Source organism: Anarrhichthys ocellatus, unplaced genomic scaffold (assembly GCF_004355925.1).
Source record: "Anarrhichthys ocellatus isolate YVR2014 unplaced genomic scaffold, GSC_Weel_1.0 scaffold63, whole genome shotgun sequence".
Lineage (NCBI taxonomy): Eukaryota > Metazoa > Chordata > Actinopteri > Perciformes > Anarhichadidae > Anarrhichthys > Anarrhichthys ocellatus.
The window spans coordinates 2139060-2162085 of NW_022280093.1; the positions used below are offsets into that span (position 1 = coordinate 2139060).

At 42.4% G+C, this 23026-nt stretch overlaps 3 protein-coding genes and 1 non-coding gene across 5 annotated transcripts in view; 2 read left to right on the forward strand and 2 right to left on the reverse strand.

Moving 5' to 3' along the window:
* The window catches only part of ahrra (aryl-hydrocarbon receptor repressor a), a 55840-nt gene extending 51744 nt beyond the window's left edge, over positions 1–4096 (reverse strand). Inside the window, exons 1-3 of one of the 2 annotated variants that reach the window (XM_031872332.1) lie at positions 3852–4096; positions 3383–3475; positions 1318–1499 (exon numbers count right to left, since the gene is read on the reverse strand). In XM_031872332.1, coding sequence (XP_031728192.1) covers positions 1318–1499; positions 3383–3444 — 244 coding nt within the window. In that variant the 5' untranslated portion in view covers positions 3445–3475; positions 3852–4096. Of the gene's footprint in view, positions 1–1317; positions 3362–3382; positions 3476–3851 lie in introns of those variants that run through there. The other variant, XM_031872331.1, reaches the window with a different exon arrangement.
* Positions 4097–10341: 6245 nt separating this feature from the next.
* Positions 10342–19585, reverse strand: anks6 (ankyrin repeat and sterile alpha motif domain containing 6). The gene is made up of 18 exons (XM_031872425.1): positions 18989–19585; positions 17884–18102; positions 17582–17780; positions 17209–17359; positions 16471–16515; positions 16094–16298; positions 15860–15966; positions 15132–15283; positions 14697–14934; positions 14473–14522; positions 14093–14287; positions 13821–13983; positions 13505–13725; positions 13207–13399; positions 12806–12873; positions 12423–12539; positions 12014–12110; positions 10342–11864 (listed from the first exon to the last, which is right to left on the reverse strand). The coding sequence occupies exons 1-18, from the start codon at positions 19315–19317 to the stop codon at positions 11815–11817; spliced, it is 2799 nt and encodes a 932-aa protein (XP_031728285.1). The 5' UTR covers positions 19318–19585; the 3' UTR covers positions 10342–11814.
* Positions 19586–20318: 733 nt separating this feature from the next.
* rps20 (ribosomal protein S20) lies at positions 20319–22297 on the forward strand. Its single transcript, XM_031872317.1, has 4 exons — positions 20319–20431; positions 21272–21371; positions 21546–21619; positions 22073–22297. Exons 1-4 carry the CDS (start codon positions 20429–20431, stop codon positions 22253–22255), a joined length of 360 nt encoding a protein of 119 aa, XP_031728177.1. The 5' UTR covers positions 20319–20428; the 3' UTR covers positions 22256–22297.
* LOC116397201 (small nucleolar RNA U54) lies at positions 21408–21476 on the forward strand. The gene has a single exon (XR_004213661.1). It is a non-coding gene; the product is annotated as a small nucleolar RNA U54 (small nucleolar RNA).
* Positions 22298–23026: the final 729 nt, after the last annotated feature.

Genomic DNA, 23026 nt, shown 5'->3' on the forward strand with positions numbered 1-23026 from the left:
TGTGTGTGTGTGTGTGTGTGTGTGTGTGTGTGTGTGTGTGTGTGTGTAAAGTTACATGTCTCTTGGCCAACAGGATGCCAGTTGTTGGGTGCCATGCCAAACCAAGGCAGCAGATGATGGAGATTAAGGGCGCCGCAAGGATCAGAAGAGCAGAATGTGAAAGAGGAGGGTCGCATGTGTCGAAGAGGTGATGGCTGAAAAACTTTCAGCTGGTCAGAACTGTACAAATCTCTTTCTATGAGGACTTTCATTCAGCCCCAAGGACTAGGAACACAGTGAGCCTCACAGGACCTCTCTATACTGCCTCCTCTCCACTGCCCTATGCTTCCCTTCCTTCATCCTCCGTCTCCTTTGTCACGAGCATTTTCCCTTTTAATACAGAGGGAATATGCTTATTCTTTGCTCTGTATATAAAAAAAACTACCTCTTGTCTTAGAGCTGTCGCATCCAGCTGTGCTAACAGCCTCTGAGTTGATATGGCAGTCGCCGAGGCCACCGGCAACGGAATGCGCTCTGAAGCGGCCCATGAATATTTGAAGTGGATTGTGGAGCAACACGAGGAGAGGAAGGGAGGCATTCGGTGGAGGGTGGGGAAACAAGAGTGTGCCTCAATATACCTTTTAATTACATGCTGCGACAACACACGTAGGGTGACAGGGATTTGGGGAGGGTGAACCGAAAAAACTATGTATCTATGGTGACGCTGCCTTCCTCAAAATCATCAGAAATCATCCTCACAGCACGGGAGCATGAGACAACACAAGAGACATGTTCTCTGCTCTGTCTGTTAACGCATGACATGGCATGACGGTGTTTCCTAAGAGACAGCGCAGAAAAGAACAGCTCTTGTAATGCAAAGGCCGAAGGGATTGTTACCCCTTCAGCATAAGCGTTTGATTAATATGGTTTGGGGTTAAGGAATATTTTTTATTTTTATTTTTTGAGGCAATATTTTTAAAATGATATAGAATATCTTTAAAGTGACATTTTCAATAATATTGCAAAAATAGCATTTATGTTTATTTTCCAACGAAACCAGGATATTATTATTTCTACTACTACTTTTTCTAATAGTATAGATATTTATGTATCATTTTAGAATTACTTCACATTTGTTCGTGGGTCAGTTGTATAATAAAAATATATCAGAGGTGGACAACATTGACCCATATGCCAATTTACAGCAGCAAATATCACATTATTAACCCCGTAAATCAAATCACAACTCCCTCTGAACTGAGAGACAGACACACATAAACCAAACACCCTGGCCCCTCCACCTGCCGCTGCAAAATGTCGTCTTTCGACCTCCTTTACCTTGGAAGCAGCTCTTGACGCGGAGGTAGGAGACTGCAAGGCGCAGCACGGACAGCTTGTCCAGCTTGGAGATGACATCCGGGGGGAACGGCAGCAGGCTGGCCAGCCGGTCCAGCTCAGCGTTCAGCCTGTCTCTGTGCCGCTTGGACGGGTTGGTTTTCTCATTGGCAGAGGACAGCTTCCTGATGGCGAGACGGACAGAGGGGAGAGAGGAAGATGGGGTTAAATGGGCATCGGGGACGTGTGTGGGGATGGACCCGAGACCATCAAACATCATGCATTCAGCTGCAAAATAACAACAGCTTCGACTAAATCATGAGTTTTAGTTGGGACAAACTTGAAAATCTTAACACAAACAAAAACAACAAGTGGAGCAATGCCTGACTCATGTGTGACTATTTGATTTTTGGATCAATGTGAAAAACAGGCCACCAAACTATTAAAGGAAGCATTGGAATGAATGCATTTTTAAGAAATGCTTTCCAAAGAGATACCTGGCATTTTTTGTTTGATATTCCTTCCTCCGTATAATGATATCATGTTTTGTCTGACTCTGCACAGCACCAACCCAAGTAGAGCCATACGATCAAATAAACCACACTAGTCTGCACGCGTCTGTCTTTGAACTGTATTTCCTTTAGAATCAGTCCACAATGCACCGCAATGATTTGTGTTTACTCAAATGACAAGTCTCTTTATTTGGCAGTAAAATGTGTTTCTTTACAACAAGACAAAACGAATCAGTTTTGTTTCTCGAACTGCAGAATATCTCTCCACGCTGACATAAATCCTGTGGGTTTACTTTATAGTAATATATCTGTATTTACCTAAATCCACTGTGGCTGTTCCACTCTTCAAATCAACTCATGATGTTGAAGGTATTGGACTTATTGCACTATTCCTCTCAGTGCCGCATAGCACATAAAATGCTCCTTAGGCACAGAGTTATTTGTGTGTGTTAGGATGGGGTGCTACGGCGTTATGAGCCAAAACTTAACATGATCCGCGTATGTAATGGTCAGCTCCGATTTCCACAGCTGACAGTTTCTGATCAGATGGACGGAATGCTTTTACATGAATGCCTGGACTCTGTTTTATTCTGGCGGATGAATAAAAAAAATCACACACCCTCCACGAGTTACTATCGGAAGGCATACAAAAGAAAAACATCTGAATGTGCCGTTTTGATCGCGTTATTCAACGAAACTTAAGTTTACTTCACTGCTCACTTGTGAGTTCTACAATATTCATGAGGAACTAAAAGTACCAAAACAGCCTTAATATTTTAATATTAAACAAAGTCCAAAAATATCTTGTGGCATGACTATGCAGACTACAAATTCAAGTGTAGTTCTGTCCAGTGCACAAACGGTATTGATATGATGTGGCAAAGACTTCCTCTCAAATCAGTGGCAGAGGCAGAGCAAAACATGAAAACTTTATAAATACCACAGGCCTTGTTAAATTACCACTTCCCTCCTCTAAAACTTATATAACCTACTCACTATTCATGACATCAGCTGACAAGATGGCCCCAAAAACTACTGTCCTCCACATTTAAAAAGCCATGGACACCTAACACACTGTCAACTAAACACACGATTGACCCATGCCTGTGGGTAAAAGACATGCTACATGTAAAGTAAGAAAGAAAACACTATATATTCTAAATGTTACTCCACTCACAATAATTAGGGATCAAAAGGGACGCAAATACACATATATATTTGGAATATTAATCTGTAGTGAGTAGTAAAAGGCTTATAATTAAATACCCACGGTGTAATAAGTGTTATATTATTAATATTATGTGTGCTATGATCGCTAGTCTGCTAGTTACGTGATTAAAACATGTTATTCTGTGCTACAATGATATAAAAAATACCAATACCAACAGAAGCTACATTTACACCTCCATGGTGCTGCGGCTCTGTAACTTCCGAATCATAAGAGTGACGCCACCCTGCAAGTTACCAGGAAAGGCACCAACAAAATGTGCGACCGTCTGTCAACTATAGCATCGATTTGATGAATTATGTCACAATATTAAACATCGCTCCTTAACTGTTTCTGGACGGGCTTCCTCCTCTTTCTGCCCGCGTACATGCAGTCTCCCGGAGGTATCATGGTCTCGCGCTCCGTGGAGGTAACAGGTGCGCTGCGGAGGAGACAGAGAGGACGTTAACTTAAACTTAAACACACGTGAGACAGTTAAAATTCAGAAAGTCATTCTTTTTTTAGGGGGGTGGGAAATGCAGTGAATCCCCGCATGCATAAAAAATAAAGCATATTCAATCTATTTGAGCTGTAAAAGCTAAACAAACTAGTCTGTGTTAATTAGCGCCGCAATATTTGTGGCACATGAACGGTTAATAGCGCACTAACAATTGCCATATAGTTAACTACAGCACACTGGTGCAACTCATGCAATCAATATTTAGCAAAGCCCGGATCCCTACAAATAAACAGTAAAATAACAACGCTTTGAAGACAACAAAATCATGCAAGAAACGTCAAAGAATAAAAGCACTGACCCCAAATCCCTCGGGATATCAGTTAATTCCAGAATAGTGATGGCTGTGGAGTCACATTCACTTAAAGTACAGAAAAGAGGAGACGCGTCTCCCTGGGTGCACCGACTCGGTGATGCCAAATGATAAATCCAAGGAAAATCAAATAAATCGGAGAGGTCCTGTATGAGCTCCGAGCTGATGTTTTCATCAGCTTTGCACTGCTCTGGGCAGATGTTGGCTGATGCTTTATACCCAATTGAGTCGCCTTCACTTCCTCGCGTTTCAGGTGGCGGATTCCTCTGAATGACATGTCGAGCTCTTCGCACGCAACTCTGTGCCTCACAAACAGAGCGAGAGAGCACACACACACACATGCGCGCGCGCACACACACGTGCGAGACTTAGCCTATGCCGCTTTCAGGGACTGTCTGCATATGTGAATTACGAGCTTTCAATCTTTATATGGCCTCCTATATTTGTGGTAATGGCTTTTATATAGTATAATGTATAAAAACTGGATGACTATTTTTTTCTCATGCTGGCTATTCATTTTTGCATACTTTGGTAAGAAGGTTAGCCTCCTATGCAAGATTAAGAAGTAGTGGCTACAAGCATTTTCTCTTTATTCTGTGGCCACAGATTATTTGGTTTCGGCTACTAAAATCATTTTAAAACGCCACCAATAATACCACGTTGTATCATGTTGCTATATGTATTAAATGCTGTGTATTTTCGACTTAAATACGTTTTAATGCGTGTACAGTTTGTATATTTACGAGGAGCACATGAAAGTAGCAGCGGCCCAACCCGACCCGAGCCTGCAGCCGCGAGCAGCGCACACACATCTTCTGAGCAGCGCGAGGGGAGGGATCACACGCGAAGGGCAGCGGCAGAAGCACGAATCTTCAGATTCACTCCGAAGCTAACCGGGGATAGACGGCGGTTACGGACTGGAGGGTTTTGCTACAGCGACCCATAAAAGACAAACACACATTTTTTTTTACAACAAAACCTGCTGTACTTGAATATAATACTACGTTGGACGGGACTGGTCTTCTTTTAACGAATAATGAATTCAGAGGAGTAGCTTTCAGAGTCAAGTTGGCTCTCCGGGACTGATTTAGCAGCTGCGTCAAGTTCGGTTGATGGCAGGAGTACACCGGAAATAAGATGACTATGCCTTCAAAACAAAAGCATCACTGTGTCACGGATCTGACAGTGTAGTGGGGTTCACCTGTAGAGTATCAGGAGTAAAAGAGTGGTACCACTTTGAGTGTGAAAGGACTGCTTGCGTGCAGTAATTGTAATTTTGAGTGTTGCTGGACTAGATAGAAATGACTGTAACGTCTTACAAATGTATATCCGTGTGTACGGTTTTATTATCACCGGAAGTGCTCTTACAATCTGGTTTTCTTCACAGCGGTTCAATTTATGTCCGTTTTGGATTCGGGATTTAATTATGAACTGATCAATAAAACGATAAAACATCAGTCCAAGAGGCACGGGCCACAAGGGAGGCGTCTTGTGGGCTTGATATTCCTAAAATCTCTGGTATCCTAGAAAAAGCTTGTGTCCCGCCATGGCAGGATTCCCTTCACCATGTATATATGAATATGTGTGGTGTTGTAATAAAGAATGCCTGACATGTAAAATCAGGTGCATTTAGAGGAGAAAAAAAACCCTACGTGATCTGTTCCAAATGAGAAACCATCACAATTGATTGGGTATTTTAAGTTTGTAAAGGAATTATTTGTATCTTGTATTTTAAATGTTCATTTTTGTTTTTATGGTTGCTTGTAAAACTTTACCCAAATAAAGTATGCCACTGTCTTATGTCATGTCTTGTCACTGACAAAAACAAAAACGGACAGTCAGAATTTATGCACAGCATGTAGTTTGTGTGGCAGTCTACTGTGCTGCGCCCTAGTGTACAAAGTCATACACCGCCATCTGCCCAGTACACCACTGGAGCACACGTTGCTTATTGTGTATTTATGTGGAGTAAATCATGCAAGCTTCTCACTGAGATACATTTTTTTTGTCTTCTACTATGACATAGTAGAGGAGAATCCCCGTGGTGGTGTTGTGCCACATATGATCACACATACAAGTATAGAGAGGCCCTTGAGGGCGGGGGTGGTGATGGTGGATGGTTCGCATAAATTTCTTCTTTTGCTGTTTGAGTTGCCTAACAGCCCAACAAAATTATTAAATATTAAATTGCATAACAATGGCAAATAATATTAAAAAGTGGCTGCTATAGTATCTCTTTGGAATAGAGCAAACAGAAACAATAAGAGTAACTAATACTTATAATAATACTACTGACAATAATATCTAGAAGGGCTGCATTAGGAAATAGTCAACTGAATGGTCATTTTCTCAAAATTACAAGTCAAAGGTAAACTTGATCTTACATTAAATTCAGTTCTGAGCATATCCAGCATTGCAATTTTACCGACTATACATTAAGAAAATGCAACGCCTGGGTGAATAAAAATTGAGGAAAGTTTTCCTCAATTTGACTAATCACACATATTGTATCTGTAAAATCTAAATATTCAAGACCGGTCTAAAGTCACATGGCGAGAGATAAATTATCCAAAAATCATGGCGTTGTATCCTTCAGGGGTGATGCTTTATTTGTTTTGACAGGTGGAGCTGGGGATCTGAAGAGGTCCTACGGTCCTATTACTCAGTGGCTACCATTAATTTTTTTTTAAATTTAATTTAAAATACTATATTGATCCCTTTAAGGGGGAAATTTGTCTCTGCATTTGACCCATCCCTGTATATAGGGAGCAGTGGGCTGCCAATGACAGGCGCCAGGGGAGCCATTAGGGGTTCAGTGTATTGCTCAGGTACACTTCGACACGTCCCAATTGAGGATTGAACCTTTGACGTTCCAGTTGTCAGACAACCCTCTTAACCCAGAGCCACAATCGCCCCCCCATTAAAGCTACAGGGAGCTTTAGCATCAATGCAAATCCACTATCGAACACTATCCAAGCTACTTGGATCGAGTGTGTGTGTGTGTGCGTGTGTGGTTTAATACACATTTCAGAACAATGACCACAGAGCCAAATATGACTTACTGAAAGCCATCTGCCAGCTGCAATAGTGTATCTTTCATTGATTAAAATGTCTACATTAGCATCACCGTGGGACTTCAGGAGACGTGCAGAGCTGTGACATGACAAGTCTGATTCTAATGGACATTCATAATTGATGGGACGGTCGATATCGGAAAGACAACTCAAAACGTAATTAACACATAGCCCAGCTGACAATTCTAATTAGTGGAAATAAGTTAAAAAATAGGCGGTTGTACTCTTGTGAGAAGACTAACTGACTAAATATGGTGGAATTTTCTTCATTTCTTCCAGCGGGTGGGGGGGGGGGGTCAACAAAGGTGACGACCTCAGCCACAGAATACCCCGAACTGAGCGCAGGGGGAAGAGTTCATTGTCTGGCAAACTGCTGTTGCAAAGCAGGAACGGTGTTGTCAGGATTTGTGGAGCCAGAGTGTAATCCATGACAGCAGATCATTGTTAATGGACATGACCAGCTCAAGAGGTCCTGTTAGGTTAAACAGGACGCATGTTCTGACCCTTACTGTGCAGATATCCATGTACACATACACAAACACACACTAGCGCGTGTATTCCATCATGCAAAAACATTAGTGCGGTTTCAACTCTTTGAATCTATTCATTTTCACTAATGCTGGACTAAACAATCACACACTGACCTTAAAGTGTTTAATACCACATTTGAACAGATGGAAGGCTTTTTGGGGACAAAGGAGCAGATCTGCTTTGATCTCATAAGGCCATGAAATTGAAATCCAGAACAACAATTAGTCACTTGACTTGAAATGCAGAAAATCATTTGACAAAATATAACTACTACAAAGTGTAGAAATGCACGACTTATTGACTGGGAAGCATCTCAGGTGTCAGTGTAGATCTCATGAATGATCCAGGGGTTACACAGCAGTAACATTCTGACACACAGAACGGGCTGAAAAGCATTGACACAGTTGAGCTCAAAGAACTACTCAACTGAACTTGTGCCAACGGGGAAGCCAAATGTGACGCACCATTGCGTGCACACTCCTAGAAGCAAATCAAGTAACAAACAAACCATGACACTTTCAAATACAATTGCTGTGACGCTCCTCTTCAGTAATATACTGTATGTATTCACACTCTAGATGATAAAGAGGTGTTCTCAATATTACATTTTGTGTCATGCAGGTACAAATGGTCAGCAAATCACTACTCCATTTTTCTTGTTTCATCATATTAGTGATTAGCTTCATTCCATTCGAGCTTACGGCAACCTCAAAGATTGTGGAGTTTAATTTCAATGGTTTTGAGCATTTAAGTGTCACCCAGTGGAGCCAAAAGCCACAACAAATCCCTTCAAACTCGTGCTTTGCCGTCACATGTCCGTCAGTCCACGCATCAAGAGCTGTGTCAATCGGTTCGAGAGGGAAAACAGTGTTACGGGTCTCTGTGGGGATAATCTTTTGTTGACATTTGGATTTGGATTCTGCAAAGTTCATTCCATGGTCAGAACAAGGGTCAAATGGAGGGAGGCTGCGTTGCTTCTACGCTCTTCGTAATCTGCTCGGTCCTGTTTCTGTGGATCTGTTTTCTGTCTGTGAGGTGCACAGAAAAAGAGAGGGGGAGGGGGGGGGCTGAGAGATGGCGAGAGGGCCACAGCATTGTGTAACACCTGGGATGCTGGAAATTACTCGGAGCAAAATGAGTTTGCGAGGATGAATGTTGACAGTGGAATGCTAATATGAAATCAGGCAGCCCACTGTTTGTTTGGACAAACAATAGACAAGGCCTGTGATCGCTGCATACGCTGCTTATTGGATGTACTTTCACGTTGATTAACAATGTTTAAACGGAGCTCCAGGGGCCTCAATCCTGAAATCCCTGTTCACCACTAAATCACAGTCTGAGGGACCAATCATCACAACACACACACACTCACACACACACACACACACACACACACACACACACACACACACACACACACACACACACACTCACACACACAGACACACACACACACACACACACACACACACACACTCATACAGACTCAGGTTCCTTTACCACAGACAGGAGACAACTTTTAGCCGATGAGGCGGACATCTTGTCTCAGGCTGTCGGGGTCTTACCAGCAGCAGGGGTAGTGAAAAATAAAAGTCAATGTGTAAGAACTTCATGTATTCATTACAGAAATCGTCTTTCTGAGTCAGTATTCACCTCTATAACGCACCAGTGACCCATGTCCGTTGTGCCTCGCACTACTGCATGACTACTGTATTGACAGTTACAAACAACATTATTAAATGTTATTCAATCAAATCAAAACCGCATGCGAATTAAATCAATTGGGAGGAAATTGAATGAGTCACTCCATTTGCTGCGCACATGCTACAGCGATGTTAATATATTCCAAATGGACTTTTCTCTCCTACAGTTTTCATACAGCTCACATGTGACTGTACATCTGAACACTCACTCTGCCACAGCCCTGGAGAGGAAAGCTTTCCTACACTGAGTGATGCTTTTCATTAAACTCTACAGGAACCCCGTTGCCTGCCTGTCGGGCCAGTCTATATCCAGGTCATCAATAATGATTTCAACAACGCCAGTGTGTTGCTATGTGGTTGTGTTTTGGGGACGGTCTGTGTTTCTGAACTTTGGGTGAAAGCGATTTGAACCACTCGTCATTTTAAACTGTTTTCTCAGCTGATCTCGCTCACATGGTGACGGAAGCTTTAAAAAACAAAACACTACAGCTAACATGGACAATGGTGTATTACACTAAACATGTATTTCATTAAAGCTCACCTCCTTTAAAAAAAATTGGACTTGTTACTTCATTGGGATGTTTGAGCATCACATTAACGTGTTAACCCTAAAGGGAAAAACCGCCACTTTTTGTGTGGAGGTCCCATCAGCGTTGATGGTGAATGTAATCGATTTGACAGTAATAAAGCGCACGCTGAGGGATTTATTGCTTCAATTGACTACATTTACCATCAAAACTGATTTGACATCGACATAAAGTTTAACATGTGTACTTACGACAGTGATTTTGTGACATCATAAAGTTTGGATGCCAACTGTGGCCCAGTACGCAACTTCAAACCTCAAATGCAGATACACAGAAAAGAGATTTATCAGTTGGCGACATCATGTGTCCAGTAGTTCAAACTTTTGAAATGAAAAATATTCGCATATTTATATGGATCTTTGAGTTTTAGTCGTAAGAAACATTATTTGAGCTCCTAGACGAGGCTTTTACACCTCCTTGGCAGCCTGCTACCTACGACATAAACAGCTACACCCATGGCCTTCAAATGGAAATGACGGCGTAATGGTAAACACTAAAATGTAGAGACACTGCTGCACAAGTAGAAAAGGGGACACCAAGTTGGCGAACTGACTAAGTAATGTCAGTTACACAGGGAAATACATCTAAAGTTAGCATTGGCTAAGATTAGCCACCTGAAACTACTGGTCATGCCAGACCGGGTAAGGCTGGAGAAGCACATTTTATTGCTGATGAATTCAACTTTTTCAAAAGTTGCTATAATGTGACTGCTAAAGCTGAAGAAGAGACCTCAATCAGGGAGCTAAACTTCACAGAACAGTTTATTCCAGCTGGAGAAGAAACCCTCTGATAATGTATTGCACCAATGGAAGGTCACTGCCATCTTGTGGAGGGAAGATCAGCTTTGACTTGGTCTGCGTAAAGGTTTTACACAAGCTGGGACATGAAACCGGCTTTCCAACCATTAAACCCGAGAACCAATGAATATAGTTTGTATTCAGTTTATTTTTGGTTTTGCATGATTTCATTTTGGACACAGATTTTATTTATGTTTTTCATTGATTTGATTCATCACCCAGATTCCGTTTTTGAAAGCACAGTACAGTATGTTCGCTTCGTCGCTGCCAGATGCAGTACATAACTGAACAGGATATGATATCTGAATCCTTTGGATTAAAGACATGGATCAAAAGTACCTCATATTTAGTGTTACATGATATCGTGCTCCATCGGACCAACTGTATTGATGGAGCCAGATGCAAAAACATGCTCAATGGAAACTCTCTCTTCCAAACTAAATTTAGGCGGCTCATAAAATGCTCCCAAATGTTTTTGCCAATGCTTTCTCATCTCAAGTCCATTAGGTCTAAAACATAAAAAAAAACATAGTTATTGCATCAATGTAATGTTTATTTATTCATGACAGCACAGTTTTGACTAAAAATGATCTGTTCGTATGATGTCCCTTTCTCTCTCCATATTCTTTCCTCATCAGTGCTCCTTCTTGGTCATTACAACTGCTCTGAAGTCTTAATCTCAGTATTTCTGGATAATACCTATTTTATTGTTATACTCGTGCTCTCTCTCTTCTTTTCTCCTGACTTACCTTGGCATCTCTACAATACTTATGCTGTATCCTTCACATTTGTTTGGCTAAAATAACAATCTCTCCCTCTCCCTCTGCTGTGTATTTGATCTTCTCGTCTTTTACACTCTCTGCGCTCTAACCTCTCTGCGCTGAATTAGCAGTAGATGTGGCAACCGTATCATTATGGCAAAAACAAAAACATCATCATTTGCCACACACCATGTGCTTTGTCAAACCGCAGCAGGGCACTGGACTCAGCCGGCCCTGTCACACCTCTCCTGCTTTAGGATCCACGGGAGGAATACTTTTAATGCTGTTTGGTCCTGGAGGGTTCTACAAAGGCAGGTTATCAGGGTCTATTTGGTGGTTTTGCTGCAGCATCTTCTTGCACCAACGCCGCTAGTGGTCCGGGACACCGGCGTCCAGAATACTCCTTATTAGTCGTGCCTTGGCTAGAGGTCACCGGCATTTTTACTCTCATCTTAAGTACCTTTGGTGTACTTCCTGGCTGGCGTCAGGGCTGCTGGGTTATCTTTTGTTGGAGGAACGAACCTGGTGTCTCATCCAACCCGTTGGTGCTGATAAAGAAAGGTAGAGAGAGAGAGAGTGAGAGAGAGAGAGAGAGAGAGAGAGAGAGAGAGAGAGAGAGAGAGAGAGATTATGATGTTGTCTTTGTGTTAATAGTGCTCCAATTTCCAAGTACCCAGCTCAGCTTTTTGACACTCACAGCGTGGTTCAGCTGGCTGTCTTTGGTTGCTCGCGCTGCTACCAAAGGACGACTGGAAGTTGTGGATGGTCTCTTGAAGGATCTGCCTCTCTCGGCCCTGATGACAGCCGACAACGGCCATAATAAATCAGTTAACATTTTCAGGTAAAGATCATATGGCTCTCGCTATACTTTCACATATCTTGTCCCTCTGGTCCCTTTAGCAATTTCTATCCACGGTCAAAGCAATTCTACCTATCTCTGCTGGCTCACAATGTTGACAGTTTATTATGATATAATGTCGAGTTATACTGAGGAAAAGTGGAAAAGTGGAAACAAATATAACGTAAGCCCCTAGAGATCCTTGGATACACACATCTGGAAGCAAAGGTTCCTTAGAGATGCATAATATATGTTCAATCACATGCACCTTTCCAGCATTGAGCTCTGATATGGCCGCTAAGATCTGCTGTCTGGGTCCGTCCGTTTTAATGCCAAGCTCCCTCAGGTCTCCATCTGTTAGAGTCAGGAAAGCCTCCATGTCCACCTAGAGGAAGAGAAAAGAGAAACACCGATTGAAAACACTGTATAAAACATATTAAATGAAACGTATACAATTGTCTTTTCTAATATGAGTACAAAACTGTGCTATTCTCTCAAGCAATGCAGTGATGTAGTTATAGGAAAGCAGTTTCCATCACATTGAGAACTCATGACTCAAACGGAGGAAAAAGGGGGAAAAAATGAAAAGACAGACAATATATCTGAAGGAAAATGTTTTGGGACTCCCTTTTGACGTAAAAGATAGAATACCTCCTGTTCCTCAAATATTGGCTGGTATTTCTCGAGGGACAGTTTCTTTAATATACCAGACAGCTCATCTGAAAGAAGACACAAGCAACACATTGTGTGATGTCACGGCCGGGTTTTTTTACAAGTAGATTTAGTTTGTATGATTTCATGTGTGTCGATTATTTCTATGTCAAGGCCAATGGTTCAAAATTAATTTCAAGTTATCAAGAATCAGTTAATAACACCAATCATTGTATTAATAATAAATACAGTCAATAATTGCGCACATCTATTAACATTGTTTTCCAGCGTTCTCTCAAACATTTACAGAATTGGTCTAAAAGCTGAATAAATTATGCTTGTGAACATTGTGGCGTACGGAAGAAGGATTTCAGTTGACGGCTAGATCAACACGGTATCACCTTCATCAGTTATGGTTCCACTGCTGGAGCCCCCGCTGCTCTTGGAGCGAGGATGGGAAGAGGCTGAGGACAGAGAGTCTCCCGGCCCAGTAGGGGGCTTGGGCGTCGGGGAAGGAGACGGAGTCAGAGTGGGCGACGTGCTCTTGGATGTGGAAGAATTCCCCGACTGAGGTCTCTTCTTCAACTCCATCTTCTACAAAAAGAATGAGCAGCGCCAGTTCACTGACATGAGAGGAGGCAATACCTTTACTTTAACTGTTTTACACAGCAACCACAAAAAGGAAAGCACAACACGGACCCTTCTGGAGTGGATGTCGGGAGCCACCAGGCTGGAGTGGGAGTGGATCTCCGGAAGGTTAATATCAGGAAGCGGCATGCCGGGTGCTGAGGGTGGCAGAGAGGGTGGACTCTGAGTCTGGCTGGGCTGTTTCTCCGGAGCCGGGGCCTTCGCATCCATCAGGCCTGCTGCTCTCTTCCTTTGGGCTGCTATCTGGGAGAGAACGCTGTCTGCACTGCCCCCTGGTGGAAGAAAGAGGCAAGAGCGTGTAATTCGGTTGCTTGCGTTCTCATTGTGACAGGGTATGTTGTTATCTGTCTTGTGTTTTTGTGTGAACCTGAACGGTTATGAGAGTCCCGGTTGATCCCTGCCACTCCATTGGAGCCTCCTGAGGAGTGGGGGGAGTGGTAGTGACCGGAGTTTGAAGGAGAGGAGGAGGAGGGCCCCTTGGGGATGCTGGGGAACTTAATGGATCTGCTAACCACGCGACTGATAGATGTCTGACATTTAGAGGAGAGAGAAGGAGAGAAAATAGCAAAAGACTTATGAATGATGAAGAACACATAAAGGGTTTCACGAGCACCGCACCTCTTGCCCACAAACACTCACAATATCCGAGTTTCCACTGCTATTCAGCTTCCTCTGGGGCGGCATGGGCAGGCGGGGCGCTTCGCTCTTTCCCTCCCCGAGGAGACGCGAGCGGTCCGAGTTCCACGGTTCAAAGTTGGACGGAGGAAGAAAGGGAGGGATCACCGCTTTCAGCTTGTCATTGGGCAGCCGGGTCAAGGGCGCACCACTTCTGAGCTAGAGGACATGGAAATACATACAGTACAATAATACTACTACTAAAAACAACAACCGTACACTTTATTAATACAGCGTGCTAACTTTCCGATGTCCTATGAGGCAATTCATTGTAAGAACAACACTGACCAAGCTTGAAGAAATGTACAAAGAAGCATAGTTCACATCAAATCAAACACTCCTACCATTGTGGTTATAAGAAAGTCCTCCTTTTCTGAGTTTGTCCTGCAAAGACCTGCAAAAGGAACATAAGTCACATTGACACATTCAGTAGCACTCCCCAAAACGTGTACACAGACTTTGATGGAACAGGTGGAGTTCCCCTTTAATCTAACGATCTCATGTATTACTGACGACAGTAATATTGCTCTAACAATGACAATGAAATAATGTTATCGCTGAGTCTCACCAGTATCTTTGCTCTTGCCTGCCCAGGCAGTGCTGATGTCATTCCCCCCCAGGGCAGGAGCTGGTGCCAGCGCTCCATTAGACCCGGCAGCCGGCTTCCTGTTCGCCTTCATCGTGGCGTCCAATGACGTTTCAGCATCGCCTGGAAATGGAGCCAGGCGGTTGGACGAAAGGCCGTGTCTCAGGGTGTGAGTCAACTTCAGCCGTCGGAACCGATTGGACATCCGACTCCACCAGGACTGGAAGGGGGTGAAGTCACACATGTAATGGGGTAGAGTTATAGACCCCCTTAACATATATATAAAATCCAGTCATTTTACTAAAAACAGATTGATTTTGTAGATTACATTTGAATAAAATAATGTAAAAATAATTGATCAATACTACATGATATGGATTCATAACAGAATATTAAAGGTACAAGGCTTCTTCTTACCTTGAGGCCTCCCTTGTCGTCGGGTGGGACGGGGACGTTGTTGAGCGACTGTCGGCTTTTAGAGCGAGTCAGTAAGGCTCTGCTACGGTGCTTCGGCTTGTCCTTGTCTACTTGCATACACACTGACGCTAACAGACGCACCAACTCGGTGTCTGTGAAAGTCCAGAGTAGACACATAGAAAATGAATCACTGAGTGAAACGATGAACAAACATCATGGAAACTACCCCGTGTGGTCTGTGTCAGGTGCTACTGTGCGCTAGTTGTTAAAACATAAAAGGCTACTTAGCCATAACTTCATTTCAATACGATTTCAGCTTTAAAGCTGTCAATTTTGAAAAATAGATAATGTAAGCAAGCATCTCTCATAACATATCACACACACTGAAGCATACATAAACACAATATCCTTTGACAATAAAAGGATACCATTTACAGTCAATGTAATGTCTCAAGGATTTAATTCCCGAATAGTTTTTGAACATTTTGGAAAATTATTCTTATGAATTATTCTTGGTTAATATTCAAAACTCACGTTAAGTACCTCTACCCTCTAACTTAGGTCAAAGTTAAAGAGCTATCAAGAGGGTACTGCTATCTTCACAAATGGTGGAAACCTGATTTTATTAATCCTGCTATTTAATACAGTTTATTCCGGAGGAATTGTTTGTTTAGCCTGAGCACATTTTCCCAAAGGGCTATAAAACAAAGAGACGATAGTGCGGGTACCTGGGTCATTCAGCAACATCACCAAATCAAACGCTGTGTATCCGTTCTTAGCTCGAAGGTTGACATCAGCCCCTTGACTCAACAGGTACTTGACAATGTCTTTATTCCTGAAAGAAGGAGGGAGACAGAAAACAAAAGAAAGGATTGACGACAGCGTCAGCATTCATAGTGTATGTACAGCATTACACTATCCCCGCTAAGGTTTACCATGATACACCAGCATGTCCTCCTTACCCATGATAGGTGGCCTGCATCAAAGCGGTCCACCCATGGACGCCATCTTGCTTGTCGATGTCGGCATTCTTCTCCACCATCAGCTGCACCACTTCCAGCTGACCGCTCACTGCCGCTATCATAAGAGGTGACGCTCCCTCCTGATTGGATGAATTCACCTGAGTGGGATCTTCCTCCAAGATCTCCTTGACTAGCTGGGAGTTTCCTGAGTACACACACACACACACACACACACACACATATATATACATATGGATACATAAATAAGCAATTTGATTGACTTGGTTGAGTTTTTTTGCATCACCTGTTAATCTAACAACCAAAATGCAGTTAACTTGTAGTTTCGCTGCATCTTTAAAGTATTCAATTGAACTCACCTAACTTGAGTGCACTGAACACATCTGGTCTTCGCCTTTCGTCGTCTGTGGAGAAAAGCGTACTGCTGAGAACAGGAGAGAGGTCTGATATACTCTGAAACAATAGAAGTACTTGGCCATATTTCACGAAGCTCAACATCACCTGTTAATCCCGGGGTGGGGGAGGTTTATGTAAATAAATACTTATCACTGCTGAATTCACCACTCACACAAATAAAAGTGAACTTCAACAACAAGAAAAGAAAGAAGACATAAGTCAAACTACAGATCTGTAAGATAGAATAAAATACTTCTTCTGTAACTGGAACACACACTGAACTAAAATGATTTTAAAAATCATACACTTGCCTGTATTTCAGCCCAGCCAATGTCTACATGGCACATCACTGCCTAATCATTCATGCATGAGCTGGATTTATCTTAACATATTGATAGCCGAAGTGCCAAGCGATGTCGCCGCAACTGAGCTCTGGTTTGGGGTTTAGGTTTGATTTCAGACGTTCAGGTCATATGAAATGTTCTGTGGTGAGGAGAGCGATCAAACATCAAAGAGGCTGAGAGCTACCACTGTTGGTTTCGCTCTCACATCCGTGTTAATTGCAGTTCAAGACAGCAACACACACACACACATACTGATACAGGATGTAATTTATACCAACAGATGTTATTTCCATCCATCTCACCGTTAATACCATTATGCTGTTTATCACGTAGTAAAGTGCAAACCGATTGCCTCACCGGTCTGGGGTCGGACAGTGGTGATGGAGTCCAAATAGGCCTTGATGTCTCTCTGTTTAAGCTGCATGGCTAGTTCAAAGGCCGTCTTGGACAGAACATTAACCCTGTCTGGGTCAGCTCCGCGCTCCACCAGCTGCTGAGTCACAGCCACCTTCAAAACACAACCACTTCATTGGTCAGCTGCTCCCGTTACTCAAAACAAAGACAGTCACAACTTCATAAGCATTTGTGCTGCAACAAAGTCACATGTAGCAAGATGTAAATACATGTCAAGTGGCACATGCTATAAAATGTCATACCCAGAAGACAACACATAATGTATTATAACCATCTTGTTTATCTATCCAACCATCCATCGATCCATTGAACCCACCTTCCCACCGAGGGTGGCCACCATGAGGGGTCCCCAGCCAGTGGTCTTCTGGGAAAAGTTGACATCAGAGCCCCATTCTAGCAGCAGGCGCACCGAGGCCTCGTGGCCATGCTGAGATGCCACCATCAGGGCTATGATGTCCATGAATTCTCTGCCGTCGCCTCCTGGACAGCCTTCACCACCTCCGAAACCAGCCCCGCTGTGGAAAAAGAAAGAGCCACTCAGAGGATGAATAACAGGTAAACTGAATTGAGCTCTGTTTCAGTGGTAGGCTTAACGCCTGACAGAATGAGAGCCCAAACCTGCAGCTGTTGTTGTTGTTGCCATTCGAGACTGCCTCCGCAGCAACAGCCAGGTGATCATAGTCATCGACGTAGGCCCCGCTCTCCAGGAGTAGCTTTACTACGTGAGTGTGTCCCCCGCGGGCCGCCATAGTAAGAACACTCGCACCCAGCCTGTTGCGTCCATTGATCTCTGCCCCGTTCTCCAACAGGATGTGGGCAACAGTCAGGTGACCAAACCTGGGGGGAGAATTGGAGACAACGAATGAGATAGAGATTGGGAGTTAACGATCTATATCACCCAAGTTTAAGAAAGTCCATCAGACGTGTTAAAATGCACGAGGGCCCTTTTCTCTGAGCTGAATCAACTTTGGATGAGAGGGCATGGTCCTCCTGTCACATGTCGAGCACCACCCAGTTAAGTTATGTCACACTTAATTGATTTCCTTTGGGAAAATCATCCTAAAGTTGATACCTAACATGTAATAAACTCTACATAGACAGGCCCCAGGCAGGTGTTGAAATCCAGACCCTTGCTGTGACCTTCCTCGTTGCCTGTGTTGTTGATCAACTTGGAAGCAAAAACATGTGAAGGTTGCATTACAATCAGTGTTAGTAGATTTTTTGGGGGGGTGAGAATTGTGGATTATTTCAGATGCAACTTGTCTAATTCCAGGTCAAAGTGCAAGCCAGTGATTGTCATCAACTGAATGATTTCTCAAAAGTTATTTGTCAAAGTTTCAAGACACGGTTACCATATTTTAATTAAATAAACATTAATATACCTACATTAATATGAAACCATGAAGCTGATTTCAATAGCAGATTGTTAATACACTTTGCTCCACCAAACTCCATGCTAGAATAAGGCAATTGCTTAACAAATGTGCATGTAACAGGCAAGACCGAATAAGCATACTCTTAATTGAAAAAGAGTAAAATACTTTTATAAAAGTTTCACAATGTTCACCGCCAGTGTTTCATGGCAGAAGTTCCTGAATTCTACACTATACACTTAAAATAATTCACCATCACGCATGTAATGTCAAATAACAGATGTTTTAATGGAGTTTGGTTTATATTTCTCTTTATACATTAGAACATGAGCTCCGGCCCAGAGCCCCACCTAGCAGCCTGCATCAGCGGGGTCCAGCCGTAGTTGTTGCGGCTGTCCACCGAGGTCCCCTTTCGTAACAAAAACCGGACCAGGTTCTCGTGACCACTGGCCGACGCAAACTGTAAGGCGGTGTTCCCCTCCTCGTCCGTGGAGTCCACCGGTACCAGAGACAACATGTCCGCGGTGTTGCACTCCGACCCCGCTTCTAACCGCAGCCTGCTCTGTCGTCCCGACTCTTTCGGGGCACCGGGCTCCAGGATCCCCCGGGCGGTTTCATAGTCTCCCTCGTCGCAGGCACGGAAAAGCAGCAGCGAATTAGCGGGGACACCGAAATTCATCTCCTCATTAATAGTGTTAGTCCGTCTCCATTCAACTGGAGTTAAGTTTCATCGTCAATAACTTTTCCTCTGTCACTTGGCGGCGGCCTGTGGTTGGGAATCATGACGCACAGCTAAATAAAATGTAGTTCCCAAGTCACTAACTTCTATTCTTCTACTCAAACACTACAACAATGGAATAATATTTTACCACCACAACACATTCGTAGCATCCTAACGGGTTTCGACAAAACAACTTTTTGGCAACCGGTCAGTCCCGTTACTTGTTGAGGAACCTGACTAGCATGAGTACGTCTACAAAACGACACTGGACTTCCGCTTTCATCTTTCAAAATAAAACATGTGTTCTCTGCACTCAAGTTGGTTGTCACATACGGGAACTCACAAAACCCACACTCAATTGCAATAATAAGGATATTAATCCTGATTATTATTGTTTTTCATAGGTACATCATTTGTGTTCCCGTTTAGTACTCATGTTAATATATTTGTTTTATTCTCTCTAAATATTTGCCGGACGTTATAGTATGTTATCGTGTCTACCCTTCTACACTTAACACCACACTGGTGGAGCGGGTTGTTGTCAACAGTTGAGTTTACGCTTTACTACCCCCGGTGGTCACATGTCTCTGTATTCTTCACTGGCAAAAAAATTAATTCTGAATGTTATTAATTTTCTTAGATGTGTGATGTACCAGTTGTGATATTAATGATCATGTTATCAATTACCATCATAAATATAATAACCAAACGATATGAACTTATTTTCCATCATATTTGAGTAATTTGAATACATCTCTGTAAAAATGCAATGTCCATGTGATCTTTTAGATAGTTAAATTTATTTTATTTGTTTCAATTTTTGTCAGGTGTCTACGGTGTTGTGTGGACGTTTTTTTAATTTAGAAGCGTAGCCACTAGATGTCGCTGTTGAGGTAGTCTAAACACCAAAGAAGAAGTATCGGAGACCCGGATGAGCAGTACATAACCAGGAAACGGGCCTTAGCTCGCTCTCTTTTTCTGAACAGCTAACCACGTTGGTAGCTACTCTTCCTGGCTCACCGCTGTTCGCTTGAATTTCTCCCGAATAAGTCGGCCAGTGACAATTGAAATGGTATGTGCCGTTTGAATATTAATGTTACTCGTGTAATGAAGTTCATTCTGTCGTGAATTTGTGATTTAATAGCTTAACTTTAACGTCGAAATTCTGCGGAGTCTGTTGGCTAACGATAGCACCGACAGCTCATGTCGCGTGAATTGGATGTCCTGCCAGAAATCCTTAAACTGGATTCTTAAATAATACTTTGCATATTTACAAAGCTATAAACCTCTCAGTTTATGCGGTCTACATTTCCTGAGTCTTCTAGACACTTTATAATTCGGAATACTTAAAAATGAACCAACAGCCTTTGCTTGAAGGTAACGCTGTAAAATCATCTCTTGCTCCCCATATTGTGTCTCTAAATTATGAAAGTGCAATTAGACAAACTTTGGAGTTTGAGGATTTACAGTTTATCATAGAAAGTGATGTTAAACGGGACACACTTGCTCCCCGTAAATCGCCAACGTGTCGGACGTTCGAAACTATTAATAAGCTCATTATCCTTTTAAGTTCAAAACGTACACTTGAAATCAATTGCAATTTTTGCAACGGAAATGAGGAGTGAGCTTATTTAGTTTAGGGATGATATTAAATTACTACATTTATAGTAATATTATTGATTTGACGTATAGTTTTCTTGTAATGGTAAACCATACACTGTTTCAGGTCATGCAAGCAAAGATGGTGGTGTTACTGTGTACTATAGGAGAAAATATTCAACCTCGTAACTCTGCCGTGCTCATCAGTACATGCCTACATACAAAGTTGTACTGCAGTACCAGTCTTATCCAAAAAATCCTGTGAGTTTCAATGTCGGAGCTAGCATTTTGATGACTGTTTCCAAACCTGCAGGCTTTCAAGGACACTGGCAAGGCACCTGTTGAGACTGAGGTCGCCATTCATCGCATTCGCATCACCCTCACCAGCCGCAATGTCAAATCTCTGGAGAAAGGTAACTAAGCTCCAAGTTGTGGATAGAATGTAAATGTGAGCGATGAGGACAACTTCCATCTGATCAACAGTGAAGACTGGATATACGCTATTCTGAGCCACAGCTTTTTAAGTATCATGAAGTGATTACTGGTTGCTTGTAGTCTTAAATGTTTTGTCTCTTTATAATCCTCAGTCTGCGCAGACTTGATCCGTGGGGCCAAGGAGAAGAACCTGAAGGTGAAGGGACCCGTCCGCATGCCAACCAAGGTACTGTAGTACATGAGCTAGATTTAAAAAAAAGTTTAAGTCATGGATTTGCTGTTATGTGCATTGAAGACAGACTGTGCATTCGGTAAAAGATGTTCATGGACAAAACTGGCATTGAGAATAGATATGAAATTAACCATATAGTGTCTGCAAAAGTTTATGTCCACATGGTAAACTTCTCAACAATTCTGATCGGTAAATATAATTCCATCAACTCAGGTAATGCCAGTCAATTCATTTGAAATGACCGTGGCTTTAAAGGTATGGTCAGACTACACTTGCAGTGTAAGAAAGAGTTGAACTCCTGAAAAACAATCGGCTTTTGAAGTGACTGCTGGTAGTGTCTGTAGTTTGATGTATTAATATTGGTTAAGAAACATGGTAGGATAATTTAGATGTGGTATTCTGGATTCTTGGTTTGGTCAAGCTAAATAATTTTTCCGCCCTTTCCAGACTCTGCGTATCACCACCAGGAAAACTCCCTGTGGTGAGGGATCCAAAACCTGGGATCGCTTCCAGATGAGGATCCACAAGCGCCTGATCGATCTTCACAGCCCATCTGAAATCGTCAAGCAGATCACCTCCATCAGCATCGAACCCGGTGTAGAGGTTGAAGTCACCATCGCAGATGCATAAATGATGCCGATCATTCAATAAAGAAATGAATAAGGAAACTGATGTGGTGTTGTTGGGTGTGCTCTTTGTCTGAAGAAGAAACTCTTTATAGTGTAAAAAGCTTAAGTGCCACTGAAGGGCAGTGTGTGGAACGGGGATCATACATTAACCAGCAAACTTCATTATGCGACATTGCCTTGAAGCTAAAAGGAGCAGTGTTCTAGCAGTGCATGTCTCTTACAGCAATTGGAGTCAAAGGAAGTAACTAAATGAAAATCATTCATGGAGGTGATAACTGGAGCACTGATGCAACAGAATCTACAAATTTATTTGATAGAGACAATGTTGGTTTTAGGTAATCCTTGCTCAAAATTAAATTTTTCTGGAGCAGTTCAATAACTATTCATATGTAATCCTATTTTCATTCACATTGGAGAGCCAAAATCATCTCACTGGAAATGGTATTTATTTGAATCTAGTGCTCTTTTTAGCTGATCCCAACAATGTAAAAATAGTTTGAGATTGCTGACAATTGTAGACTTGTGTGCAGTCTTTGTTTAAACTAAAATTCATATATGTAGTGAGGTGTGCATTACAAAAGACCAATTATTTAGAAGCTGTTCACAAAACTAATCTGTTCCAAATAGGTTGACTAAACACATTTACCCTGGCAAACTTTGCTTTCACTCAAGTAAGGGCTCATATACTTTTGTACAGTTTTTTTTTTTTTTTTTATGTCTGTACCTACCCAGAAACACTGAATTTACTTTAAAGAAAACAACTTTAGAAACC

Bases quoted from the DNA above. Each gene is read 5' to 3' on its own strand.
- anks6 (XM_031872425.1), bottom strand. From the start codon at position 19,317: ATGAATTTCGGTGTCCCCGCTAATTCGCTGCTGCTTTTCCGTGCCTGC. The intron at 17,781-17,883 runs GTTTGGGCTCTC...CTTTTTCCACAG, and splicing joins AACAACAACAACAGCTGCAG to CGGGGCTGGTTTCGGAGGTG. The intron at 11,865-12,013 runs GTGAGTGTCAAA...TTTCTTTATCAG, and splicing joins ACAGCCAGCTGAACCACGCT to CACCAACGGGTTGGATGAGA.
- rps20 (XM_031872317.1), top strand. The intron at 21,372-21,545 runs GTAACTAAGCTC...TATAATCCTCAG, and splicing joins TGTCAAATCTCTGGAGAAAG to TCTGCGCAGACTTGATCCGT. The intron at 21,620-22,072 runs GTACTGTAGTAC...CGCCCTTTCCAG, and splicing joins CCGTCCGCATGCCAACCAAG to ACTCTGCGTATCACCACCAG.